The 21,496-nt window shown below is 37.6% G+C and overlaps 1 protein-coding gene across 3 annotated transcripts; it reads left to right on the top strand.

The window, feature by feature from the left end:
• Positions 1 to 1,409: 1,409 nt before the first annotated feature.
• Positions 1,410 to 15,198, top strand: dnajc24 (DnaJ (Hsp40) homolog, subfamily C, member 24). Of its 3 annotated transcripts, XM_016663893.1 has the most exons (6): positions 1,410 to 1,544; positions 1,576 to 1,600; positions 1,757 to 1,884; positions 7,822 to 7,951; positions 13,319 to 13,387; positions 14,966 to 15,198. In XM_016663893.1, the coding sequence occupies exons 3-6, from the start codon at positions 1,783 to 1,785 to the stop codon at positions 15,178 to 15,180; spliced, it is 516 nt and encodes a 171-aa protein (XP_016519379.1). In that variant the 5' UTR covers positions 1,410 to 1,544; positions 1,576 to 1,600; positions 1,757 to 1,782; the 3' UTR covers positions 15,181 to 15,198. The 3 variants fall into 3 exon arrangements, with proteins under 3 accessions (XP_016519379.1, XP_007577797.1, XP_007577796.1); XM_007577735.2 differs by having other exon boundaries at positions 1,411 to 1,600; positions 1,707 to 1,884; XM_007577734.2 differs by having other exon boundaries at positions 1,411 to 1,600; positions 1,675 to 1,884.
• The last annotated feature ends 6,298 nt before the right edge of the window (positions 15,199 to 21,496 follow it).

The raw sequence follows: 21,496 nt of genomic DNA, 5'->3' as shown, positions 1-21,496 counted from the left end.
CCTGCTAAAGAGCCCCCTGGTGGTTGAAGAAAAATCCACATATAAGCCTCAAGGTTCAAAGCCTAGGAAAAAAGTAGCGGTTTATAGTCTGGGAAATAAGGTATATGAAAAAAAATCTAAATGCTCTCTGGTATTGTTCAGGGGGCCGGACCAAATGTGGAGGCGGGCCGGATCTGGCCCGCAGGCCGTAGTTTGGGGACCACTGCTATACAGTATCTGCAAAATGTCTTCTTGTGACCTCTACCTGCTTGCCATCTTATAACTTCATCATTTTTAAACTAATGTATACCCCCTTCATAGATAATACACACCGTGATGTTTCAGATTGCATTAAAATTTTAACAAAATTATTTCTGAGGAAATTTAGAGCGGTTTTAAAACACGCTATGCCTAAGGACAATTTGGATCTTTCAAATTGTTCTTAGGCAATGCATGTAGAAAGGAGGGTACCTACAAGGAGACCTATGTAAGATGTTTCTCTGTGGCTTTTGTTTTTGCTGTGACTAGGAGCTGAAGACTAATGTAGAACTAAATGGGAGTTAAACTGAAACTCTGCCTGGTCAAATTACAAAAGCCAATCCTTCAAAATATTTTATTCACTTGGATTTTTTCTCTCTTTGAATCTACTTAAAAATACATTTTTTTTTTTACCCAGCTGAGGACTTTTGTTCACTTCGATGTAAATGTAAATTTGTGACTCTTCTGAATACTCTGATAAGTAAGCAGAGCATAGTATGCGAGTTATACCCACACTGGTGGCATCTTTCTCATTTGAAAAATAAGGTTTTGAACTGGTGGGGCCAATCTCAAAACACAGAGGAATCAAGATGAAATTCTGCAAAAATCCATATCTTCACTCTCAGGAACCAAACTGAATCCTGCAAAACGTCAACACACGTCACCACAGACTGGGGTTTATCTGAGACTACCACTACAATTTGGAAATGGAAAGGATGGAGTAACCTGCAGTCCTGATCTTATCCCCACTGAACAGTTGTGGTATAAGTTTGAGTTTTGAGAATCTTTGAATATTACCTTTGTTTCCTATTTAATGTTACTCTAAATACTTCTATTACTTAACTTTTTTGTTTTGAACTAATTTCAGGTTTACTGTATAGAAAAGTATGTTGTCGATGAAATGAGTCACGGAGGGATAGCAGTGTTAGAAACTATTAAACATTATTCTAAAGCTTTTCCTGCTTCAACATGACAATCCAGATAAAAGGAAAAATGTGTTTTATGTCCCCAACATTTCTTTAAAATTGCTTTTCTTGGATGTGTTCTTTTACTATTCAAGGAAGCATAATAGTTCACCTTTAAATCCTCCAGTATATTTCTAATTACTAATTTTCTACATAAAACTTAATCAGTTGTAGGACTGAACGCTATCTGTCTGAAAGACCGGAACTATTCTTTTTACCTCAGTTAGCGGAACTATAAGGATTAACGACGTTTTCACGAGATTTAAACACCGACGGACAATATGCCCGTCCTTTTGATAATTTCTCTTTGTTTGATACGTGAACATTAGTTTTAGAACTACAGTGTATATTTTCTGTTCTGGGTTGATGACACGGCTCCAGCCGGACTTCTACCCCCAGTAAGTACAGCTAGCTACTTAGAGTCTGGCGGAGTTGTGACAGACATTTTACTGACCAGCTCCGCTTCCGGCAGCTGTACTCGGGTTCTGCTGTCGTCTCATCCAGGTAGAAGGTGGAGATGACCTGAGGTTATCTGTGGGTGAATCCCTCTTCAGGCGTTGTTCTGCGCGTCTACAGAGACATGTGTGATCCGGAGCAGAAGGACCTGTATGCTGTGCTCGGCGGCAGCCCGTCGGACTCCCTGCAGCAGCTCAGACACAGATACCAGCAGCTGGCTCTGAAGGTCAGAAAACAGATTTACATCCGGTTCTCTCCCAGCCTTGTTTCTGCATGGGAGGAAGAATAGACACTTTAGGAAATGAACGTTGGAGCACATTTTTTCTATTGGATGAAAGCAGACTTACAGACACACACTCCAGTAACCTGAAGTTTTGTCAGTCAGGTTTCCCTGTTTTCATTTAGTGTCCAGCAGTTCTTTCAGCCCTTAACTACAGGTTTGAGCCACAAAATCAGACATTCATCATCCAACCAAAGTAGATCTAAACAACACAGAGCATCTAAAAATCCCCATCAGCAGTTTCTCAGATCTCCACTGAGGATAAATGTTCTCCTCCTGTCTAACCTGTCAATGATTTTCTCTAGAATAACGAAATGAAACAAAGGTAGACAATATTATTGATTTCATTGAATTGTGTTCAGTAGATCTTCATCATGATTTATGAAAAGTGTTAAAGATGAAAACCAACTATTGTGACTGACATCAAAACAGACACTCCTCCGATTCAGACTTGCCAACTTAGAAAAATATTTTTGCTTTAGTTGGCACTAATTTGACGAATCATAGTCATGACAATATTAGTGTGTGTAATATCACAATCACAAAGTACTGCTTAAGCCACGATATTTAGTAGGACAGAGGATATCAATTGATATGTCAATCAACTTTATTTTTACCGTTTGATTAATTTGGTAGTGAGTTGAGTCATTTTATTTGCCCCCCCCTCCCTTCTCCCCTCAACACCATCCCAGTCTCAAACATTCTGCAGCCCCTAACAGGTTTTCTTCCTGAAAATGTCTTAATTTTCGCTTCATTAACCTATATTCCTATTAATTCTGATCAGCATTCCTGTTCATTCCCACAGCATGATGCTTCCACCACCATGGTGATTGTGTGTTCAGGACAGTGTTAGTTTTCTTATATAAAAAGTGTTTTGCACGTCAGTCAGAAAGTTTGACTATAGTTTCTACTGACCAGAGCATATTCTTTCACATGTTTGTGTTCCAGCTTGGTTTGTTGCAGAGGAGACTTCCGCCAACATTTTTTTCCAAAAATGCCTTATATTACCATCTTCCATAAAGGAAGATGGTAATATAAGATTTATTAAGGAGTTTGAAATGGAGAGGATTACATCCTCAGAGAATTATATGGAAGGATTTATTAAGAACAAGAAGTACTGTACTTGATTAAATGGTTTTATATATAGGGCATAATTTGAATCTCTCAAAGTGTATATGAAGAATTCAAAAATGAATTAAGTAAATGTAAAGATAAGATTATTTTTTCTTTTTTCCTTCCTGTGATATTTATGTAACCAGAATTTTCTTTTTTTTTCTCCTTTTACCATTATTCCCTATCATGTTTTATACATGCTGTGCCTGTGCAATGCACATTTGTGTTAGATTTTCTTTTTTTATGCTTTCAATGTGTAAGTTTAAAAAAAAAGGGGAAATGGCCTTTTGGTCTGCTGCACCTGGCTTTTTAAATCTGGTTGTTTTCGGTGAAAGTCATTTTTGGCTTTTGGACCAAAGTGCACTTTTAGTATGGATCCTACGCAGTGTTTTCTAAATGAGAGCCCCGGTCTGTGTGCAGACAGCTGATGGTTGTGCTTCAGAGCAGGGTGCAGATGCTGCAACTTTCTGGCTAATCAGCTACCACAGAACCTTAGAAAACATGACCTGCTGCATTTTGGATACTTTTTTTTTGTCTAAAAAGTGCCACAAATTAAGTTGGCAACAGTGGGATGCCTGTTGTTAATCATACAGGTGCAGATGTGAGGGGCTGGGCAGGTCTACCAGTCATCTCTCACAGCAGAGCAAAAGGGAGCAGTGACCTTTTTATTTTATTTATTTATTTTTATGGTTTTGCAGAAGTACTTGAGATCAGTTGATTAGATCGGTTTCATGTGTAAGCAGAGCCTTTCTCCCAAAATGAAAGAAATCAGGCTGATTTATGGGTGCAGAGCTGTGGATCTATCAGTGCCTCCAGACTTACCGTGTGTTTGTTGGTCAGCTGGTGGTCCATGTTCACATGATGGATTGAACAGATGTTGTTCAATCCATCTGTTCATGTAACATGCAACAACATGTTTGTTGCATGTTTGGTACAATGTGATGTTAAAATATGATCCAGTATTCACTCATTCATGGTGCTGTTAATTCACTGTTTTCTGATAAACGTCTGATGCTGCCTCTGATGGTGATTTCAGTTGCATCATACTTCCTACTTTACATTCATGCCTTTTACACATTTCTGTAGTGTCAAAGTGGGAAGCCATTTCTTGTTCTTACTTTCTACTTTGCTATTAATGGTAAATTTTAGTCAGAAATAATATCTTTTCCCTTTTTTCAAGAAGAGGTGAGCTAATAATGTTCTGCCAGTATTTTGTCACATGTCTTGATTCCTGACAAGAAAATTAACTGCATTGTTGGAAACGAGGGGCTAATGAGCGGTTCCTTTACCCAGCATTCCCTGCTAGTTTCTAGCTAGCTGTATCAACTTTTTACCGAACAGAAAAAAAATCATTTTCCAAATATAAAGAATAATTTCTCATAAATGCTAGCTCATTAACTGCATCAAATCATAAGGCTCCTTAATTATATATATTATATGATTTAATCACACCAATGCTGCTGAATAAATGTTATCTTTTTTATCTGTCTAAAGCTATCAAATCCCTGTCTGGAGGTAGTTTTTATTTGTCAGGCAGCCTAATCTGTACACTTCATTCATAGGAATGAGGTGAATATATTGAAAAAATACTTATTTTCAGATCCACAGTATTAAAATTTTATTTGACCAGCATTATTTTGAATCTTACCACTAAAAACTTGTAATTGCTTTTTAGTGTTTGCACTGACATATTTAATAATGAAATAAGACCTAAACAAACATTAAATGTGACAGTTTTATAGGGAATGCTGAGGAAAATCCAGACTGAGTGTTTGGATTATTTGAAGAAAGATTAAGCTTTTCAAGATGGCTGTTATTGTCTCTCACCCTGAAAGTTAAACTCAACATTTTCCCAAATTAATTTGTAATATTTTTAAAGTACCTGACCAAAATCTAAAGTAACATTTGGTAGGATTCACCACAGGAAGTGATCCAGCTGGTCACTGTGTCAGGAGAAATACCTCAGTTGAAACAGGACACAAGTATTTACAGTTGGGTCAGGTATTGTTACTCACAACCAACTCGGGTTTTAACCCCGTCACCATTTGGCCTGTTGACTGTTGTGCCTGTTCAGGTCACTCTGTGGCTGAGCCACCACTGTTTCCATGGCCCTGATGTCTCAGTGGTTTGTCTCTCTGGGTTCAGATTCAAATTGTGACTTTGTTGGAGAAGCTGGCTCCAACAATATCCTTTGTTTTTCAGGCAAAACCAAAGGAAGTCTGCTGGAAGATTCTAAATATATTTTACAATGTTGATCCAGTTTTGATTGATTGGGCTCCTTGTTGAATCTGGTTCAACAAGGAGCCCAATGATGGACTGATGCCCATCATTGTCTGTCATGATCTAACTATTATTATTATTATTATTATTATTGTTGTTGTTGTTTATTATTATATTACTTGTTTTTCCATGTTTGCTCTGGTGGTGTTGTGACACCAAGACCAAACAGAATCTGTTGTTCCTTCCCACCTTTTTGTTGATATTTTGTCATATTTTGATTAGGGGTGCACTGATTTATCTGCCAGCCAATTTATTGGTGCCAATTTCTTTAATTTTGGGAAATTGGTGATTGACTGATACTTTCATGTGAAGCCAATCTTTTCCACCACTCTTATGTACCCCAACAAAGGACTACAAATTAACCTCTGTTCTCTGTTGCTCTGCTGTGAGAGAAATTTGTAGATGACGATAGTTACCCCACTGTTGCCAACTCAGCAACTTTCTTGCTATATTTGTCAACATCTCATACAAAAAAAATTATATTGGCCAAAATTAGAGCAGGCCAATCAGACAAAACGGAATTTTGGTTCTAAATTCCGTTTGGATTTAGAACCAAACGGAAAACTGTTTGGTTCTAAATCCAGGGTTTCCCCCAGTCTATTATAGGCCTGGCAGCCCGCCAACCTTTACTAGCGCCACCGCCAGGCTAAGCCTGTATTGTTTATGTTTTTAGGAAAATAATAATTAAAAAAAAAAAAAAAAACCTTTTTTTTTAAGCCAGATTGCAAGCGTTTCAATGGCAGAGCAGATTTATTCCTAAAAGATGTTTATAGAAGATAGATTTATAGTTTATGCATTTGAAGCCGGACCAATCACACTGCCGGTGCCTCTACGTGTTGCTTCGCGCGTTGCAGTAGCTGGATTAAGTTTATCTCAGCGCAGACACAGGCTGACCTGTATGGATATTTACATCAACCCCCTGTGAGGAATTATGATTCTTTCCAGAGATTTTGATCAAGGTAGGACTTTAAACACCACTCTGGTTAGCTGTGGTTGCGCAGCTCTACGTGAACTGCAGGAATAACTTGTAGTCGCGCTTTCAGAGGTGCGTTGAGCGAGTAGTGAGAATGATTTATATTCGTGGACAAAGAATTGTGTGCGGCTTTTCCATCTCAACACGCTGCCCAGCGTTTGGCTCTGCCTGTGCTGATGAAGTTTATTTATGTGTTCCTGGTTGGCCGGTGTATTAGTTGACGAACTAGTGCTAACCTGATCATGCAGGTTCAGCCTGGTGAGGAGCTTTTGCACTCTCCTGTCTGTAACGCATCACGCTGATTTTATATTATTATATTATTATTTTGAGTATTATTTTTCTGGTTACACAATGCATCAAACTGTATCAAATGCTTTGTCTTCTTAGTCAGACAGAGTTAATGTGCGCAGCGATGCAGAGATCTGAGAAACTCGTCCCATAAACTTGACCAACCAAAATAGTTTCTGTGACACTTATTAAAAACTCAACAGACATGAAATGGAACAACTACTAAAGCCACATTAGCAGCATTGAATTAAATCTCCTGTTTGTTGCTCATCTCTGCGCAGTGCAGCAGATTTAACTAATCTGCTGCACTGCGCAGCAGATTAGTTAAAGGGCCGGTCCAAGGTTGTATGAGGCCTGGAGCAGAATTTGATTTAGGGGCCCCTTTGTTGCTAAAAACATCAGCACCTCTAAGAGCTTCTGTGTTGGATTTAGTCAGAGGGGGAGTAGTTTAATTGGCCAACCTAAAAAGCACTGAGTTATAATCGTAGTTTACTCATTTGTACTTGTGAACAACAGAGCTCAAATTCACAGATTAAATTTACAGCATCAGATTGTTGCTATGGTAATAAAACAATCTAACTATGAAACTTTTACAATGTAAACTTGCCAGCTCCTTAAAATCTTACATTTAAATGTTAAACAATTTAAAATATTTTAATTTATGTATGCCTAAACAATTGAATTAAATTTAGCAGCATTGATCATCTCAATAAACAAGTATTACATTCATGTGTCTGTGGTCTGTGTTAAAATTAATATTTTTATGCATTTATGGGGCCCCTGAAGCCCTGGGGGGCCTGATGGAGCTGCTGACTTGATTTGGATTAAACAAAAGTGCAAATAATTTGATGTTCATTTTAATTGTATATTTTGATTTGTTGTTTTTAAGACTAGTTGTGGTTTTAAGTAGTGTTTCACTGGCGATGTTTTCCTGTAACATATAATTATCAAGTGATATTTTTAAATTTCCTGTCACCTTAACATCTTTTAATACAAAAACACGGTGGACCTCCGGTGGACCACCTCGGCACCCTGACCACCGGGCTTAGCAAGTTTTCTGGGGGAAACCCTGAAATCTAACTGTTAATCCTGATATTTTGTTGACATGATATCTGAGTTCATATCCCCACCTACTCCTTCTTATTCCCTCACCAAAGTTACAGAAATTTGTAACAATATCTTTGAGGGTTTAAATACTTGTGTGTGTGTGTGTGTGTGTGTGTGTGTAGTACCATCCAGACCGTCTTGGAGGTGAAAACTCTGCAGAGTCTAGTGTGAAAACATTTCTTGAAGTTGATGCAGCCTGGAAGATTCTTGGTGACCAAACCACAAGAAGAGAATATGACCTGCAGAGGAGAGGTGAGGGTGACCATTTCATTTCATATTGTTGTTACTTCAGCGTTTTTCTAGAGACACATCAGCCACATCTCATTCTGATTAGAGATAGACAGCTGCTTTTGAATATTCAATATTTTCATATTTGGCTGTGTTGCAATATTGTAGCATTGCTCTGCTTAAGCCCCTATTGGGGCTGTCTTTTCAAATCAGTGGGTTCATATTTAGCTAAGCAGCCTTTCTTCTATGCTTGTTGGCATGTTGCAGGAAATATTTTAAAAATTATATTGCAAGTCATTTTCCAAGCTAACCTGAAGTTTACAAAATCAGCCAACATAATGTAGAGAAGAAATCTTGTTTCTTTCTCATGGTACATTCATGAGAAATAACTTTTTTTGTTTCATTGAATGGCTGCAATGAAACAAAGAGTGAAACTTTTAAAGGGTTTGAATACTTTCTGCAGCCACTGTAACTGCAGACACTGAGGAAATAAATGTGGATGTGTCTTCTTATTCAGTGTATGTAAACTTGTGGTTTATTAGGTAAAACTGACTGTGTATTCCTCCAGCATGTCCTGTTCACATATCTGTTGATCAGATGAGTGAATGGTGCTTCAACTGCTCTGCTTCCTGCTCTCAACTGTCTTCTTGAGGTCTTGATCAGATGTTTGATCTCAGCTAGCAGATCTTTCCCAGATTTGCTAGAATAAGGCATAAGCTGTGGTTCTCTCTGGTTGGAGATCCACTTCTCCAACCAGAGAAGTGGATCAATTTTATTGATCCACTTCTCTAGTCCTCTGGTTTTACTGATTTTATTTAACTGTGGTTTCCTGCTAAAAGGAGATCGTTCCAACTGGAATCCACCCAGTGACCAAACAAGTTCCCTTTCCTTCTTTCTTTTAGTGTTTTCTTTAATATTTTTGAGGCAGAAACTAGTTGAAAAATCTTAAAATAATTCATGTTTGTGGTGTAAATAAATTCATGTCAAGTTAAATCAGTTACTATCCAGTGGTTTTATCAACAGCACTAAACTTCAAATGTATTATTGCCATCTTTCAAATCTGTCAAGATTTTAAGTATCTGCAGAGCATCTACAAAGTATTCACAGCGCCTCAGGTTTTCTACATTGTGTGTATTAAATAATCTTTCCTCCGTTGCACACACAAGTACCCCATTATGACAATATGGAAAATGTTTGAGTATTTCGTAAATTTAATACAAATAGAAAATCAGGAAATCTCATTTTCATGTTTTTCTTTTGTCAAAAAACTATAAATATTGCTGAGAATAAATATTTTCATAATTTCATATCCAAAAAGATCTCACTTTGTTCTCCTATAAGCCAGTAAGTAACAAATTATTTATTTTAAACATTCAAAACAAAAATCTGACTGGAGTTTCTCAGAACAGTGTGTCATTTTTAAAGGTCACTGCCTCTCTAGTTTTTATAGATGACGTCTGAACAGATTCACACGTTGATGACGTCATAACATTCACACTCTGTGAACATGGTTGAGACTTTGACTCTCGCGTCAAACAATTTAATTCAATTTATTTATATAGCACCAATTCACAACAAATGTCATCTTAAACCGCTACAAAAAAATATTTTAATTCAATCGTACATACATTCCAATTGATCCTAGTTATCAACTAATTAATTAAATGAGTTTCAAATGTTTCTAAGGAAATCCAGCAGGTCATGGTCGGGCTGAAGACCCAGCCATGACCCATGTTCAAGGCCTCAGTCCTACAGTACATGACCCTGTCCAGTCTGTCCTATAGACGATGCAGTCATTCTGTATCCTTAGTAGGCAAGCACCCCAAAGCATGATGCTTCCACCTCCATGCCCCACAAAGTGAAACCTTACCTGGAGCCCCCGTCTGAGGGAGACTAACAGTCATCTGGAGTTTCTTCCATTTTCTAATATTTCCTCCAACAGTTGTTACCTTCTCACCAAGCTGTTTGCCTGTTCACCTGTCAGCCTGTCCAGCCTTGTCTTTAGTTCTCTCCCTGTTGTCCTTAGACTCCGACGTCTTCCCCATGGTGGAGAAGTTGGAGTCTGATTGAGTGTGTGGACTGGTGTCTCTTATTAAGCTAACAAGTTCAAACAGACAGAGGATATCAGGTCTGTTAGAGATAAAATGATTTGGTAGATGATCAAATACTTATTTCAGGTAATAAAATGCTAATTATTTGTTTGAAAATTGTACAATGAGATTTTTATTGTTGAGATGATGATAGGTCATATATTTTCATTTAAGGAGTTTGAAAAAATTGAGTCTTAATATTTTACAGTAAACAAATGCCCCCAGAGTCCTTCCAACACCTCCCAACCCCCAAACCAAACCAGGGACTTTCCTGGTGAGACTCAACAGTGCTAATAATCTCACTACTGCTGCCCCTCATCATTGGTTCTAGTGCAAATTATCACTAGATTAGCAGTCATTTTTCTTCACTTAGTGCAACACTAATTAAGACCTACACCAAATTTAGCACTAATTATTAGTGCTTCAAAGTATTTATCACCATCCAATGGTTCAGCTTGATAATCACCCTGTTCTCAACAGTGAATTGTTGTAAAAATGTGTGAAGAGCTGTCTTTTCACCTGTCCATTTTTATTTTCAATCTGTCCAGCCGTCTCTTAATGTTGGCCATCTTTCTGGTTATACAAGTACAGTGCATCAAGAATTTAATAGACAGCATTTAACATTTTTACCAGTTTATGGTAGAGCTTTATTTTAAAACTGATTACAGATTTTTTTTCCCCTGAATATTCTTCTCACAAAACTTCACAATGATAAAGGGAAAATTTTTCAAGTTTTTAACACATTTCTCAGAAAATAGAGAAGTCAAATTCATAAATGTCCCTTGCCCTTTGGTAGAACACTGACCGTCCTTCAGCTGCTTCTCCAACCTAATTTAAGTCCAGTTGTTACAAATCTGGTTGATTGGACATGACATGAAATGTTTGTTTATTGCAAAAACAGACCAGAAAAACTAAAGCCTCCGGTTTGACCTGGACTTCAAGCATCAAACCTGGACAAAAATCACCAGGGGCCTCATGCATAAAGTGTGCGTGCGCACAAAAAAATGTGTGGCACCATATTTTACGCACAAGTTTGCAGGTATAAAAATGTACTTTGCGTCAAAGTTTGTGTAAATATACCCACACATTTTTGCTGGCGTGAAAATGTGCGGCAGCCACACAAACTTTTTCTGTGGACAATTTCAAACCACAAACCGTCAAAACTCACCTAAATACACTGAAATCTGACGACATTCAGTGTTATTTGGACAAGAACCATCAAACTCGATGTTTTTCATGATTTTAATATTTTATTGTTTAAATGTAAAAACTGAGCCGCATTTATCCTCAGATAATAAGCTAACTGAACAGTACAGTAACTGTACAGAAAATAAAAATAAAAGTATGTGAAAGCCTTGCTCGAATGTAAATAGTACTTTTCCTCAGTTTTTGTCTCATTTAAGATGTGGCGCATTGGTCTGTGAGCTGAAGAGCATGGAATGCATCTATGGGCTCATTTCACTGTCACTAAGAAAAGAAAACAGGGTTGGATCAGCAGATTAACCCAAACCTGCTGCTGATTAAAAATAATCAACAGGTTTGATTATTTTTAAGGTGATCAAGGTATGTATGCAATCACATGTATACAAGTAGCTGCGCAGAGGTGAGCCGCATAATTGTGGAGCGCTTTGGCTCTGATGGAGAAAATGGCCAAATTGCCAATAGAAGGATTCAGAGGGAGCGATTGATCAAAGATCATATTGATCTGCTGGGAAATGATGATGATGGTTTATGAGCGTTACCACGCGACTCCTTTAGGTTTTGCTCAGAGCTCCAGGATGATTGGTCTGAGCAAAACCTAAAGAATGAGCCGTGCGGTACCGGTACCGGTCCAGCTGCAGTCATCCTTCAGTCGAGCCGGCCGCATTGTGAATGCGCCTTATGGACATAAAGCATCTCTTTTCTCTATAAAGCATCTCTAATGTACAACTTATGCACATGATTCTGCTATTTCGAATAAATGTCCACTTTACCCACTCAAAGGACTGTCTGACTCTATGTCTGTCTTTAAATCCTGGCTGAACGTTTTGCTGTTCAAAAAGGCATTTGCACAATCTCTTTTTGTATTTTTTTTCATTTGTATTTTTTTTTCTTCAAAATATATTTTTATTTTGTGAGGTGACATTATGTGCCCTTAAAGCACCTTTTAAATAAAATATATAATTAATATTATTATAAATACTTAAACTGCTTCAAACAAGGACATTGCCATGGTTATTGCTTCACGTGGTGGCAGACTTCCGGGTATTTATACTAATTTACATATGTATTAGTGGGTAGCAACAGAGCGGACCACCAGCTGCGCTCTATTTCCCGCAAATTAGGATTTATAAAGGAAAGGTGCACGGCTATGTGCGTGTGCACAGCTTTATGCATCCGATTTTTTTTTGTGCGCCACACTTTTCTAAATTTTTCAGTACGCCAAGTTTTAGTGTGAAAACTGCGCAGTCTTTTATGCATGAGGCCCCTGGACTCCAGCATTGGTACTCTGAAGCCTCGTGTTGGCAGCATCATGCTCTGGTAGTGGTTTTCTGTTGCAGGAACTGGCTGACTGAACAGAGGGTGAGAAGAAAGCAGCAAGTTGAGAGTGAACCTCTAAATGTGGTCTAGTCAAAACCCAGACTTAAATCCAGTTGAATATCTAAACTAAGTATGTCTCAGCCCATCCAGCCTGACTGAGCTTTAGGAGGTCTGTAGAAAAGCCCAGCTGGCTGGGCAGCAGCGGGTGAAGCTGGGGAGAAACCGCTGCATTAAGCTGATCAATTCAAAGTCATTTAAAAGGTTTCTGTTTAAGGAAGTCTCTTAAACCTATTTTTCTTTGTCAGACTGTTGCTATAACCAAACCTGTTCTACATGTTAACCACCGGCGTCTGTGTAAATAAACACCAAATTTAAAAGGGATGAGGTTCAGATTGAGCTCATTAAGTACCTCTGGCATAAATCACAGCTACTTTTCAGAATGGATTTTGTGTCAAGTTTGTTAGGACTAAATGATCTGGATTTCTACTTGTGCTACTGCTGCAGGGAAGATGTTAACCACCGGTCCGCTGTAAAATTTTCCTGCTGCTTCTTTAGCTTCTAGCTTGTTGCCTTGGTAATACACTATTGGCCTCTTTGATGCTGGAACACCCATCCACTGACACTGGCCATTTTCATTGTTCTGTCTGAGAGAAGATGGAACAATGAAATGGTTTGGTCTCATCTAACTGCTGATGCCTGGTGTGTGTGTGTGATGATGTGTGTGTATCTGTTAGTTCTACTACTGTTTCAACACTAAAGTCATGCTGTGATCCTTCTGCAGCACAGGAACTGAAACAGGACTGGACAGTAGATTCTACCGTCGACCTAGAGGACATGACATGGGAGACAGGTAATGACACGTTACGTTAAAACCTTCTCTAGCAAGTCGGACATGTTTATTCATGTGTTTCTGCTTGAACAGTGGAATCTCTCCCTGACTGTATTATGAGCTGATTCACATGTAAATGTGAAATGAACTCTGTTCAGGAAAGACTTTCTTAAAAAAAAATTATGTGAAATTTTACATCCAAAAATGATTGGATTGGAGAAACATCGCCTGGTCTTGATGACAGCTTAAACACTCAGTTGGGAGGATCAGGATTTGATTCTGATTACTTCAAAGTCCCATTTTAAAAGGCAGGGAGGGTTAACAAACTCTGAGCAGAAGGCAGATACTCTGAATAAACCTGCCCAGCTCTGTCATACCCAGGGTTTTCAGTTTCAGAACAGGAGATATCAACAGGGGAACTCAATTCTGAATCAAGTTACCCCTGACCTAAGTATGAGCGCGAGTGTATTAGGATCCCTCATCAAAGGAACACAAATGACCACAATTCACCATGGCAACGGGAGAAATAAAGAAGCCTGAAAGTCCGTATTTCTTGCCAATAGAGTTGGAAATTTTAATGATGCATAGGAAAATATCAAAACATATGAAACAAAAAATACAAAAACAAAAGTCCAGCAATACTGTTACTGCTGCAGAATAAGCAAGAGTTCGATTTAGCAGAGAATTAGCAATATTCTTAACACTACACTTATTTAACTTCCAAAAAAGGACAGTCCTTTTTTGGGCAAAATATCAATATCTACTGTACACCCAAAAGCATATGTATGAATTATGTGTCAAAATGTGATACAAACTACATTTTTGCTTTCACTGATACCTGCAATACTGTTGAGTTCTTCTGTTATTAGTCTTGTGGTTCTGTGGGTATATGGACCTAAACTGTGCAGCAGGGACGCCCACATTTGTCACAGTGAGCCACTTAGAAATGTTCAAGTCACAGTCACCTACAGTCTGACAGTGGGAGGACTCTTGCCTAAAAAGCTCTGTCATAAAATAAAACTTGTCTAAAACTAAGAAATTTGTGCCTGATACCAATAACATAAATAAGAGAAAAATCAGTCTGACCTGCTGGGGGTTGAACTCCAGTGTCTCACCTGACAGGTGGAGAAACACACCACCCTACTAAGATTCACATCCACTTCTTAAATTAGGCGTCACATAGCATGGAGGTATGAACTCAGGTTCTGCACACACTGGTTGGCTGATTAATTTTGATAACCTGACAAATGTCTTGATTCTATTTGTATTTAACTTATCAGGTTTAGGTGACTTAATAAGTTGAGTACGGTATTTAAAAGTTAGCATTTTGCAGAGTATTGTGGGAGTGGGTGTTTGGGTGTTTTTGTGTGCAGACAAAATTCCATTGGTGCACTACATAAAGTCATGTAATACTACATCTGTAGTAATTGTTTAATATTCCATGAAAATTAAAAATTTTCAGTTCAGTTCTGAACTGTATGAATTGTTCAGGACTTCTGATATTCTGGTCCAGTTTTTATAATCTATAATCAGTTAAATTTCATTTGTGAATCAGTTGTTAGCAGTTGTCGTCACTGATCTTTTGCGTTGTTGTTTTAGATGAGTGTGAATGCAGCTACAGCTGCCGGTGTGGAGGAACATTCAGCGTCTCAAAGGAGGAGGTGGAGGAGGAGACACAGAGGAGGCTGCAGGAGCTTAATGAGCAGGAAATGCACCAAGGAGAGCAGAGTGGCGTGCTCGTCTGCTGCGATACCTGCTCACTCACTATTTATGTCACTTGGTCGCTAAATAAAAAGATGCAAATGTCAAAATAAATATTTTTTTAAATGCAGCATATGAGTCCTAATTAAATGGTAACCTTGTTCTTGAGCACATTGGCACAACTTGCACTCTGTTGGTGTGAGGATACACCTTTCCTACCGGTCAACACAAAAGTGAAATGTCTTCAACTGCTGTCAGGGTTTCAGTCATAGCTAACTCCTGCCAGGGGTTTTAGTAATGTTATCAGGAGCAGTCAGACACTCAGCAGCAGTTAGGAACCCCACAGGAGTCTACCTGCGACCTGCTTCTCCCTCCGAGGAGCGTGCTACATGTACAGACTTGCCATTAGCAGCCATGATGCTACTTAGCAAACCTAACACTTGGCAGACAAATGCACAAAATAAACCAAAGACTGACAGAGGTTTGTAAATAAGTTTGTGTCTGCCTTCACATTTAAGAATTTATTACTTTTTTATTTTATTTTACATTAAAGTACAAAATACATGGTGTGGTACATTATATGAATGAAAAAAGAACACATAAAACAAAGAAAAAGAAGCAGGAAATAGTTTTAATGAAGGAATATTAACTCTGTGTGTGTGAAAGTATGAGCAATAATGGTGATATGAATGACTATCGTGGAGCAATAAAACAAGTAATGAGAATATTCATAAATCAATAAATTATGAGAGACAGGTAAACGGACAATGGTTCTGTTAATAGTTATATTATTTCTAAGTGGGATTTGTCATATTGCATACAGGAACTACCTGGGATGAGACGGGAAGATGCATGGAGGAAAAAGGCAGGGCAAAAATAGGAATGAATAATACATAAATTATTTATAGAGAGGATCATATAAAATTTATTGCACAAATGCTATATTCTATTGAAATGTGTTCATCGAGTACATTTTTCCAGTGTGTCAGACTGAATGTCAATGAATAATGGTGGTGGTGTCTCCTAATGAAGACATGGTTTTATAATGGGATGAGGCAGAAAACCTGCTTGGGCTGTGTAGTGGATGATGTGAAGTATTTTATATTGAGTGAGCTGAAGATTAGAATTTTTTGTCATAAATTAGATATAATTGCACATTTTAATTCAGAAGTCATGATCTGAGTTTATATTAAGATCTAATTGCCATTTTAAAGTAGGTATAGATATTATTGAAACTAATCCTGTTTAACATTCTGTATATCAACTGAATTTTCTTACTAGATGTAATTTTAAATAGTCCAGTAATTTGTGCATTAGTTTCTATAATGAATTGTTCCAGGTCATATTTACCTTGCATAATAGATAGATAGATAAATCTTTATTGTCATTGTCACAAGAACAATGAAAATTAAAAAGTGCCATCAGTCAGTGCATATGCTTAAAAAACTTGTCTCACAATTTACACATACTGTAAGAAATACATAACAAGTAAGTGATAAAAAAAAAACAACCCACTAATAAATAAGAATAGCCACATTCTCACACACATCATTCATGATGATTAATGGTTGTTTTTGATTGCATTTAGTTTTGTTATTGCTGTAGGATAGAAACTGTCTCTGAGTCGGTTGGTTCTTGTTCTGATGGCTCTGTATCTTCTGCCTGAAGGCAGCAGTGTAAACAGAGAATATCCGGGGTGAGAAGTGTCCTTTGTGATGTGTTGTGCCTTTTTAAGACATCGATCGCTGTGCAAGTCCTCCAGTGAGGGGAGAGGACAGCCAATGATTTTTTGGGCTGTATTCACAACCCTTTGTAGAGCTTTCCTTTGAGCCGCAGTGCTGCTGTTATACCATACGCAGATACAATAAGTCAGTATGCTCTCAATGGAGCACTTGTAAAAGGACACCAGCAGTTTCTCCTTGATGTTGTTCTTCCTGAGAACCCTCAGGAAGTACAGTCTTTGCTGGGCCTTTTTTGTCAGCTCGAAGGTGTTCATGTTCCATGTGAGGCCCTGCTCAATGTGGACCCCCAGGAAACGAAAGTCAGCTACCCTTTCCACACATTTTCCCCCAATGGTTAGTGGTGTAATGTCCGTTCTTTTCCTCCTGTAATCTATTATGAGTTCTTTTGTCTTTGAAGAGAATAAGAGATTTTATTTGAAGATATTCCGAGAAATGCGTATTAAATTGTCATTATTTACAAAATCATGCAAAGTGGGCACTTTTAATAGACTGTTAATGAAACTTTGCATTAAAAGTGTCATTATTTACCGAATGACACATCATGGCAACTGTCACAGACATTCATAAAGACTTCTTCATGTTCATAATGGGTGTTATGTCTATGACAGTGTCATGTCAGCCTTATACACATCCTGTCAAAGTGTTACCGACTCATTTATCTACAGGATGGACTCTCATTCCTTTTTAAGTATTTATCAAACTTTTGGTGTTCCTATAGTGATAGATTAAGGCACCATCTACTGAAAAACTTAGCAGGTTTTTTTTTATTTTTTTATTTTTTTCTACATTCCAAAATATAGATATGGGTACATACTAATCACAATCAGTATATATTGTTTGTAGTTATATTCCCCATTAGGGAATTGCTTATTAGAAACATAATAAGCAATTATTATGTGAATCCGTGAATACGAACGATGAGCAGAAGAAAAAAAAGTTAATTCTTTGGAGAATGGATGTAGTAATCTCCAACCACCACTAAGACCAAATTCACTCATACGTCATTTAATTACTTTTGGTGATTTCTGGGTGGATCTGTGGTTAGATATTGTTTACTTATCAAGGGATAGGTTTAATACCATATTAAAGTCCCCAGATGCTATTATTTGGAAGTCTGAAAATTCTGAAAGAATTGTAAAGAAATATAATAATAATAATAATAATAATAATAATAATAATAATAATAATGTGCTTTCTGTATCTGGACCGTAAACATTGGCTATTGTTAGTGTCTGTACACAGAAATATTATTATAAACTGACCTTCGGGATTCACAGTAGTTTTGTGATGTATTATTTGTATATTTTGTTATCAATCAAAATGAATAGTCTTCTTTGTCTTGAGTTATAGTTTGAATAAAATGTTTTTAGATCAGTACAGTCAGTTAAAAATTATAATCCTGTCTTGCTGATGCAAAAAAAACAAAAACAACAAAAAACATATTTTTATTCATTCAGATGTTGAGTAGTACTGGTATAAACTACACAAAACGTCCTGCCTCAGTCTGGTCTTTGAGTGCAGTCTGTGTGCCCTGATGGCTGTAGATCATCATCCTCACAGAGCTGCTGAGAAGGTGCTTGGAGTTTGGTTTTCTGGTTCATGTGTTAGATGGAAATGCAGAAAACATGCTAAGTTTCCCCTCAGGTATTTGGATGTGGGTGCTGTGGGTTTAATCATGCATGCTTTAATGGGGAATTCACACCTTTTTATATAAAAACCAGCTTTCTCTTGTCACAGTGCAGGTTAGTACCAAAATATATGAAATATCTGTTGCTGTTGTTGTCGTCCTACAAACTAAAATCTAAGACGATAGCATGTTGTTTTGCGCCCTCAAAAATGAAGCTGTCAATGCGAAGCAGTCATAACCCAGAAGTTCAGAACTGATGACCTAAATGACAGAGCTATTCTCCTCTCAGCAGGGCTCCTGACACACAAAGGATAAAGACTGATAATGACTTTGCTCTCCCTGATCACAACCTGCAAAGGTTACAGCTGACAGGAGCTCTGTGTGAAGATCACCTCTTATCCATCCATCCATCCATTCGTCACACTCTACTTGAAAAGTAAGGAAGAGGGCAAAGAAAATTGTCATTTAATAGAAAGAGAGCACTAAGGTGTGGTGTTGTTCACTAATTATGGTTCCCTAGAATGTTATCACCAATAGGGACTGATTCATAGACGATTATCTACTGTCATAAAAAGAGGGGATGGGTCAGGGAGGTGTGTGTGTGTGTGTGTGTGTGTGTGTGTGTGTGTGTGTGTGTGTTGGGGTGGGGGATGGTGGCTGACAGCTGATGTTTAATTAAAGGGTTGAAAGAATATTGACGTGACAGACACAGACACATGCTGGGCACAAAATCACTTTCACCAACACACGACCTACAATTAGGGCGCTTTAGATCACTTTCCACCAAGTAACGACACAAAAGCAGCCATTTACACAAAGCCCTCAGCTGCATGTGACGTCATTATCTAACACCTGAATGTGTTCAGAGCCATCTCTGCAGAGTCCAACCACACCTCTTCTTTGTGAAGCACTTCCAACTTTCTGTTTATCACCTGCTCCGTTAGACAGAACACAGTTTTCAACAGATTACGATATCAATGAAAAGTTAATTAATTTGAGTAACTCAATTTAAATCAGATTCATTAATGAGTCAAACCCAGAGTCAGACGTCTTATGCAGTTGTTGATATGCTTCATGTGTTTTGCTCCGGTCAGCTTTGATGATTATAGATTATAGCGAATGAAACCCAAAACTCAGGTCAAAGAGCATTGACTGATAAAACAACTAACACTCAGGACAACCTACAGAAAATGGTTGTTCACAGAACACTGTGTCCAAATGTGTTGATGGAAAATTTAACCCTAACTCTAAAAATTTGGATAATCAACAGGCTTGAGAACATTGTGAAGCCCTGTCCATTCAAAAGCCTGGGGAATATTCACAACGTGGATTCAGATGTCGACTCGATTCAGATCTAGATTCAGATCTGGATTCAGATCCAACACACACAAACACATCTGGGACATGGAATACATCTGTCATGAACAGCAGAAAACTTACATTGACTAAGGAGAATGAAAGGACTGCTGCTCTGAGTTCCAAAGTCTTTTTCGATCAAAGTAAATTTTATATGTATTTTGAAAGTCAAAGTCTCAGACTCTACAGCAAGAGTGGAAAAGTACAGAATTTGTGTTGCTTGAGGTCCAAAGAGAAACATCCACAGTCAATGATTTCTGGAGCAATGCTACTTACTCCTATTGTTCCAATGTGTTTTATTGAGTCAGTGTTAGCAGTGATACTACTATGAGAGCTTAGAGCACTTCAATCAAAAAAGAAAATCTTCTGTTTGTCCCATATTTTGCTTAAAACATGTAGCTTCATAACAGGAATACAGTTTGTATTCTTGTTAGTAGTAGTGCTTTCAGTATCTACGGCTAGATTTAGTGCTCTGGGTTCTATTTATTTAACATTGTACCCCAAGAACACTGGTTCTATTTTATTTTCCAATAATAACCATTTGTTGATTTCTTTTTAGAAATGTTTTCACATAGTTCAATTCATGTCTTACACACCAATAATGAGTTTGTAAAATTAAAGTATTCATTTACCAAACTTCAAAGCTCAAGTAAACCACACATGAAATCTCAGAATATACACTTGAAATGTTTTACTCTGTGTGTAATGAATATATAATGACTTGCACTAAATATAATGAATATCTAATGACTTTCAGGCCTGCAAGTCATTTGCCAAACATTCACTCACTTTATTCATGGAGGCGTGGTGTTTGCCTCATAGATTCCATGTGTGTGTGTCTGTGTGTGTGCACTTTGTATTAAATCTCATTGATTTTTTTAGAAGCTTTTACCCAAAGCCTCTTACAGGATAGGATATTTTTATAGCCTATATCCAATATTGCACCAAGCAAATATGTCAAAGGGTTTAAATTAAAGCACAGATTCATGGTTAGATCTGCTTTGTAACTTTTGTCTTGATGGATTTATTGCACAAAGCAACCAGAGCTTTACAAGTCATTAAGGAATCTCTAACTAGACTCATCAGGTTATCAAAGAAACAAAAAAGTATTATTCTACATAGAAATTGAACTTGTTTTAAGTTTTACTTTACAGTTTTAATTGTCCATGCTGATCTTGGAGCTTTTCTAATGAGTATTCAGAGTCAGAAAACTGACCTGTAAACTGTTACTAAAATCCAGTTTAAATAAATAGAATCTGCATATTGAAATAAAGGTAGAACTTTCTGAATATCTTTGTTCAAGTTTATGTTGCTGTAATTTGCCTCTTTTTTTTTATCAGTTTGAGCAGTTGTCTGCAATTATGTGAATTTGTTACTAGGATTTGTTTTGTCACAAATCACTGTTTCACAAGAGCTGATGGATGGATGGATGGATGGATGGATGGATGGATGGATGGATGGATGGATGGATGGATGGATGGATGGATTAATGGTTTTGTGTGTGTGTGTGTGTGTGTGTGTGTGTGTGTGTGTGTGTGTGTGTGTGTGTGTGTTCGCACATGTACATGGGAAATTATTTTGACATGTCAGTTGCTATAGAAACCTCAGACTGGGTGCACCTGACTTAAATTTATGTATTTCCTTTGAAGAAATACACATTTTCAGATGTGTGTATGTGAGGGTGGGGGTGTTTGGCAGGCTGAA

The sequence above is a fragment of the Poecilia formosa genome, unplaced genomic scaffold (assembly GCF_000485575.1).
Source record: "Poecilia formosa unplaced genomic scaffold, Poecilia_formosa-5.1.2 Scaffold452, whole genome shotgun sequence".
Lineage (NCBI taxonomy): Eukaryota > Metazoa > Chordata > Actinopteri > Cyprinodontiformes > Poeciliidae > Poecilia > Poecilia formosa.
The sequence above is the reverse complement of the archived record's forward strand: the minus strand, read 5'-3'. Positions and strand labels throughout refer to the sequence as shown.